Consider the following 7,144-nt stretch of genomic DNA (forward strand, 5'->3'; position numbering starts at 1 on the left):
GGGTCTTGCTCTGTTGCCCAGGCTGGAGTGGAGTGGCATGATCTCAGCTCACTGCAACCTCTGCTTCTTGGGTTCAAGTGATTCTCCTGCTTCAGCCCCCCAAGTAACTGGGACGACAGATACGAACTACCACATCCAGCTAATTTTTGTAGTTTTAGTAGAGACGGGGTTTCATCATATTGACCAGGCTGGTCTCCAACTCCTGACCTTGTGATCCGCCCACCTCGGCCTCTGAAAGTGCTGGAATTACAGGCGTGAGCCACCGCGCCCGGCCAGGTTTAGCATGTTTCATCTGCGGCATTGCCCCGGCTTCCTAGGGAATTGTCCCGTGATACCTGCAGGCAGCGACCCTGTCTGGTCCATCCACGCAACTTCCCTTCTGAAGGCTCCCTTCCCTGCCCCAACCAAAACCCTCCCAGAACCACACCGTTTCTCACCCTCACCTGAGGAAGGAAGCTCGGACTTACAGGATTTGCAGGTTGGGCTGTGGAGGCAGAGATGAAAGAGAAAAGCAGAAAGAGGTTCAGCAACCACAGCTTTGGGAAAAACATGTGGCAGGACCCTGCGCACCCTGCCCGGCTGCGAGGGAGGCACCCCAAGGCCCCAGGCTGCTCCCACCCCGTCCCGCTCTGCCCACTCCTGCCAGACCTCTCAGACCTGGAGTCCGCCTTCCTGCACTTCACCTTCTTGCCTGTTGGGAGAGACAGAACAAGAGGACAGGACATAGGGTGTAGGATATGGACGGAAGCCGGCAGGGGAAGTGGAGGCCGAGACAGCCCAGGAAGGGGCTGCACTTACTGATGACGATGAGGATACCCAGCAGGAACAAGATGGTGGCCAGAGTCATGCCCACCGTCTGCACCGTGTTGTAGTCTGTGGGAGACAAAGGGGGATATCGAGGCAGGGGCGGCACATCAGCTCCTCCTAGAGTCCCAGTCCTGGCTTTGGGTTGCCCAGCCACTGGCTCAGAACTGCCCAGGGAGGCTGCGGGCCATGCTGGACACTCCTCCAGGGGGCTGATGTGAGGATGCAGGGCATGGGCTTGTGCACTGTTAGCTCCCCTTGCCCTCTGTGTCCTCTACCCTCCACCTCTGCCCTCTCCCGCTGCATTTCCACCCTAGATTGATAGGTAATACTCTCCCTCCACCACCTCCTCCCTGGTCCTGGTTCTCTCCACCATTGTTGCCCATCTGGCCTCTGCAGCAGCCTTCTCTAGGGTCTTACTGCCCTGCCCACACCCCTATCCCCAATAGCCGCGAGGACCCATCACCATCTGAGTCAGATCGGGTTCCTCCTCCACTCAGAGCCCTCCCTCGCACCCACTGCCCTCAAGGTAGAAACCAAAGTCCTCACTATGGTTCTCACAGCCCTGTGGGATCCAGTCCCTTTCTTCCTCAGCTCTCATCCCACTTCACTCTCCCCATCAATCCTACTCCAGCCACAATGGCCTCCCCGCTGTTCCTAGGGTATATCTGGCATGATCCTACCTCAGGGCCTGTGCACTGGCTGTTCCCGCAGCCTGAAAGCTCTTCCCCCAAATATCCACATGGCTCCTTCCCTCGCCGATGTCTGGGCTTTATTCGATTGTGAGCAAAATCTTCTCTGGCTGTCCTATTTAGAATTTTCCATCCTCTCCTCCACACTTTCCAATCTTATTCCTTTATTTCACTTCATAGGAATTATTCTTGCCTAATAATATTCTTACCTTTTTTTTGAGAGACAGGGTGTCACTCTGTCACCCAAGCTGGGGTGCAGTGGTGCGATCATGGCTTACTGCAGTCTCTTGGGTTCCAAGAGATCCTCCCTGCTAAGCCTCCCAAGTAGCTGAGACTACAGGCACACACCACCATGCCCAGCTGATTTTAAAATTTGTTTGTAGAGCTGGGTGCAGTGGCTCAAGCTTGTAATCCCAGCACTTTGGGAGGCCAAAGCAGGTGGGTCACTGGAGGTCAAGGGTTCAAGACCAGACTGGCCAACATGGTGAAATCCTGTCTCTACTAAAAAACACAAAAAAATTAGCTGGGCATGGTGGCTCGTGCCTGTAATCCCAGCTACTTAGGAGGCCGAGGTAGGAGAATTGCTTGAACCAGGACCCTGGAGGCGGAGCTTACAGTGAGCCAAGATTGTGCCACTGCACTCCAGCCTGGGCGACAGAGCAAGACTCTGTCTCAAAAAATAAAATAAAAATTAGCCGGGTGTGGTGGTGTATGCCTATAGTCTTAGCTACTTGGGAGGCTGAGGCAGGAGAATCGCTTGAACCTGGGAGGTGGAGATTGCAGTGAGCCAAGACTGCACTACTCTACTGCATTCCGTCCTGGGCTACAGAGTGAGACTCTGTCTCAAATAAATAAATAAATAAATAAATAAATAAATAAATTTTAGAGTCTCACTGTGTGTCACCCAGGCTGGAGTACAATAGCATAATCATAGTTCATTGCAGCCTCAAACTCCTGGCCTCAAGCGATCCTCCTGCCTCAGCCTCCCAAAGCACTGGGATTATGGTCATGAGCCACGGTGCCTGGCCAATAATAGTCTTATCTAATATATAATTTTCTAACTTTTTTTTTTTTTTTTTAGTATCTGTCTCTTTTCTATTGAGTGGAAGTTCCAGGAGGAGGGCAGGAATTCTTGCATTCTTGTCTGTGTGGTTCACAGCAGCGTTTGCAGGTGCTTGGGGCATTGCCTGGCACAGAGCCTGTGCCCACTAAATACTTGTTGAGTTATGAATTTATGGAGCACTCACTCTACCAGTAGTGGTCCAGGCCATGTGACTAATTCTGGCCAAGGAACATTTAAGGAGTTGACTTTTGTATTGTGATAAAGCATTAAACAAACAACCCCCAAAACAAATAATGGGACCCCAGCTACATGTGGTGTGGCTCTTCGTTGCCAGGGATTTAGGAGGGCCTCTCCCAGCAGAGCAGTCTATGTTTGATCTAAGGCTTGAATAAGGAGGAGCCTCAGCCAGCTGTGTGCAAAGCTAGAGGAGAAGCATTCTCGGCAGAATCACAGCACGTGCAAAGGCCCTGAGGTGGGAGAGAAATTGACACATGGGGAAAAGTATGAATGAGCAAACGGGTGGGGTCGGGGCAACAGGAGGGTGTTCAGAGGGGAAACTGGAGCCAGATCTACCAGGCCTGGGGTAATTTCTTTGAGCTTCAGTGCCATGGAGGAAATTTAATGGTGCCAGCCAGGTAAATCTTTTCCACAGTCCTCCTAGGTGGGAACTATTACTATCACTTGTTTATAGAAGGGTCCAGAGAGGCAGAGTTGCTTGCCCAAGGCCACACAGCCAGTGAATGGATAAGGCAGGATTCAAATCCAGGCAGCCTGGCCTCAGAGTTATTGCTTCTAAGGTTTTCCTTCATCTGCTTCTCTGACGACACCAAGGCACCAGCCCAGATCCCAGTGAAACCTGAAGGGGGCTCAGAGGCTGTGTGAGGCCACCCCGCTCCCCTGTCTGGTTCTGCCCTCCACAAACCCAGCTGACGTGAACCACACCCATATATATGGTCCCATGGCCAGGGGCCCAGCACTTATCGTGTGGCCATAGCTGAAGCCACGTCGTCAGCAGTGATCTGTGAGCACCTGCAGCCACTCCCCAGTCCAGCCCCAACCCCAAATCCAACACTCACCATAGTAAAATGGGTCAGGTTCCTCAGGAGCTGAGGGAAAGAGGCAGAGAAAAAGAGAAAGAAAAAAAAAATAGTTGAATTTTTTTTTTTTTTTTTTTGAGACGGAGTTTCGCTCTTGTTACCCAGGCTGGAGTGCAATGGCGGGATCTCGGCTCACCGCAACCTCCGCCTCCTGGGTTCAGGCAATTCTCCTGCCTCAGCCTCCTGAGTAGCTGGGATTACAGGCACGTGCCACCATGCCCAGCTAATTTTTTGTACTTTTAGTAGAGACGGGTTTTCACCGTGTTGACCAGGATGGTCTCGATCTCTTGACCTCGTGATCTGCCTGCTGTGGCCGCCCGAAGTGCTGGAATTACAGGTGTGAGCCACTGTGCCCAGCCAACAGTGGATTTCTTAATTATTTTTGAGGATCCAGGTGGGGCCACTGGGCCAATCATTTATTTGTGGAAGTCAGCTAGAGACCCCTTGCTTTGGATGATGTGGCCTCATGGCAGGCCACAAGGACAGAAGAGTGCAGCCCAAGCTGGATTCCAGCCCCCACTCACTCCATCAGTTAGCACCATCCTCTATGCAGTGCACAATCTACCCAACCATACATGGCCATCCTGGTTCTGGACCCCCACAGAGGTCTAATGCAAGCTATGGACTCATTCCCTGAAAAACACAGATGCATTCCCACTTGCACATGACGCCATGACATTAAAACAGATCCCATTTCCACTGGTGGACCAATGAATGTCTCTGCTTCCCCTAAACACTCCCAAAACCTCTCAATGTCCTGAGGGCTCCCACAGGCACCTGCTGCTTCTGCCGTCACCCGCTCACTCCCGACACTCCACCCAGTACACGTGAGCTGTGCTGATTCATACGCCACATTATGTCGTTACTTATTTCTTTTTCTTCTCTTTTATTTCCTTTTTTTTTCTTTTTTTTTTTGAGATAGGGTCTTGGTCTGTTGCCCAGGCTGGAGTGCAGCTGGGTGATCTCAGCTCACTGCAACCTCCACCTCCTTGGTTCAAGTCATTCTCCTGCCACAGCCACCCAAGTGCTGAGAATTTAGGTGTGCACCACCACTTCTGGCTAATTTTTGTATTTTTAGTAGAGATGGGGTTTCACCATGTTGGCTGGGATGGTCTCAAACTCCTGACCTCAGGTGATCCGTCTGCCTCAGCTTCCCGAAATGCTGGGATTACAGGTGTGAGCCACCATGCCCGGCCCATTATTACTTATTTCTAAGACATCATCAAGTTTAAGATTCAAAATTGAGCCAGGCGCAGTGGCTCACACCTGTAATCCCAGCACTTTGGGAGGCCGAGGCGGGTGGATCACGAGGTCAAGAGTTCGAGACCATCCTGATCAACATGGTGAAACCCCATCTCTACTAAAAATACAAACGATTAGCCGGGCGTGGTGGCACGTGCCTGTAATCCTAGCTACATGGGTGGCTGAGGCAGGAGAATCACTGGAACCTGGGAGGTGGAGGTTGTAGTGAGTCAAGATCGTGCCATTGCACTGCAGCCTGGGCAATAAGAGTAAAACTCCGTCTCAAAAATAAATAAATAAAATTAATTAATTAATTAAATTTTTAAAATATTCAAAATTGAGTTTGTAATAGTTTTCCGTGTGTGTGTGTGTGTATGTGTGTGTGTGTGTGAATATGTTTGGAATTCTACCACGTGAAATGCTCCCATCCATTAGAAGACACATACTGATTTCAGAAACGTTCACAGGTGGATAAAATGTGCATAATGGGCCGGGCGTGGTGGCTCACGCCTGTAATCCCAGCACTTTGGGAGGCCGAGGCGGGTGGATCACGAGGTCAAGAGATCGAGACCATCCTGGTTAAAATGGTGAAACCCTGTCTCCACTAAAACTACAAAAAAAATTAGCTGGGCATGGTGGCGCGTGCCTGTAATCCCAGCTACTCAGGAGGCTGAGGCAGGAGAATTGCCTGAACCCAGGAGGCGGAGGTTGCGGTGAGCCGAAAATCACGCCATTGCACTCCAGCCTGCGTAACAAGAGTGAAACTCTGTCTCAAAAAAAAAAAAAAAAAAAAAAAAAAAAAAAATATAAAAAAAAAAAAAAAAAAAAAAAAAAAAAAAAAGTGCATAATGTATGTGTGTCTCTGGATTCACTTTTCTCCATTCCCCACCTTCCTGGCCCTAATCACATTCTCCTGCGGAAGAGCTCAGAACACCCTTCCCATTCAACAAGTTCATCCTGATGGTTCTCGAATGCCTCTGACAGTTCTTATTACATTTGGCCTTGCCTAGAGCAGAATTTGGCAGACTGTCTGTCACCTGGGGAGAGGGGGAGGGGTGCCAGGGTGATGCCTGATGTCATTCGTATTCTTCTTCCCCCTTCCAGGTTCAGAGATGGATGGCTCCCTGGAGGTTGGGTAGGGCCATGTGACTAATTCTGGCTGAGGAACTGTGAGTAGAAGTGCACTGTCACTTCCAGGCTGGGGCGTTTAACATTCAGGAACATTCAGGCCACCAGGCCAAAGCTCTATTTCACTTTTAGCCTGGTGGCCTGAATGTTCACGATGGTGACTGCTCTAGTTTTCTTTGGTTACTGGCTAACCTGTGATGGACATATAGCCTAAGTGAGAAATGAACGCTGGTTGTCATAAGCCCCTGAGACTTTTGGTACTATTTGTTACCGCAGCATACTCTAGCTGAAACTGACTGATCGAGGTGGCCCCAAAGCAAGACCTGTTTGTTACCGCAGCATACTCTAGCTAAAACTAACTGATGGAGGAAGCCCCAAGCAAGACCATGATTCACACAATGTGTAAGTTTAACCTTCCCAGTCTCTGTCCAGTCTTTAAAGAGGATGTCTTAGGTTGGTGCTGAGGTATCTTTAACACCTTCCAACCCTTGTTAATCTCTCCCTTTACCTAAGAGAAAACAGGCCTTGGGCTCTAAGCCTTTAGCAGGCAATAAAATCTAGGCAGAATTTTGTGGCAGTATTTAGTTTTCTCTTTTATTTATTGACGTAACCAGCAATGGATGGCACGGACTTCACGCCTGCCTCCCTGCTAAGCATCTGGTGGTATCAGTGCATTTATTCTTAATCTTCATAGCTACCCATAGCTACTTCACCCATAGCTACTTTATATGGGTGCTGTCTTCATCCCCATTTCCCGGAAGGGGGACACCAGACCCAGAAAAGTGAAATCACCTGCTTTGGATTACTTGTATGCTGCCTTCAATTTAAGGCAAAGAGAAGATGAATTTTCTGGCCAGGCGCAGTGGCTCATGCCTGTAATCCCAGCACTTTGGGAGGCCAAGGAGGGCGGATCACGAGGCCAGTAGTTCGAGACCAGCCTGGCCGATATGGTGAAACCCGATCTCTACTAAAAATACAAAAATTAGCCAGGCATGGTGGCGCATGCCTGTAGTCCCAGCTACTTGGGAGGCTGAGGCAGGAGAATCGCTTGAACCCGGGAGGCGGAGGTTGCAGTGAGCCGAGATTGTACCACTGCACTCTAGCCTGGGCAATAGAGT

General features: G+C 50.1%; 1 protein-coding gene across 2 annotated transcripts in view; it reads right to left on the bottom strand.

Annotated features, from left to right (window-relative positions):
* The window catches only part of FXYD7 (FXYD domain containing ion transport regulator 7), a 12,261-nt gene that overhangs the window by 2,175 nt on the left and 2,942 nt on the right, over nt 1-7,144 (bottom strand). The window contains exons 2-5 of one of the 2 annotated variants that reach the window (XM_017504183.2): nt 3,636-3,665; nt 799-873; nt 658-691; nt 444-484 (exon numbers count right to left, since the gene is read on the bottom strand). In XM_017504183.2, the coding sequence (XP_017359672.1) occupies nt 444-484; nt 658-691; nt 799-873; nt 3,636-3,665 (180 nt within the window). Of the gene's footprint in view, nt 1-443; nt 485-648; nt 692-798; nt 874-3,635; nt 3,666-7,144 lie in introns of both variants that reach the window. The other variant, XM_017504182.2, reaches the window with a different exon arrangement.

The sequence above is a fragment of the Cebus imitator genome, unplaced genomic scaffold (genome assembly GCF_001604975.1).
Source record: "Cebus imitator isolate Cc_AM_T3 unplaced genomic scaffold, Cebus_imitator-1.0 Scaffold318, whole genome shotgun sequence".
Taxonomy (NCBI): Eukaryota; Metazoa; Chordata; class Mammalia; order Primates; family Cebidae; genus Cebus; species Cebus imitator.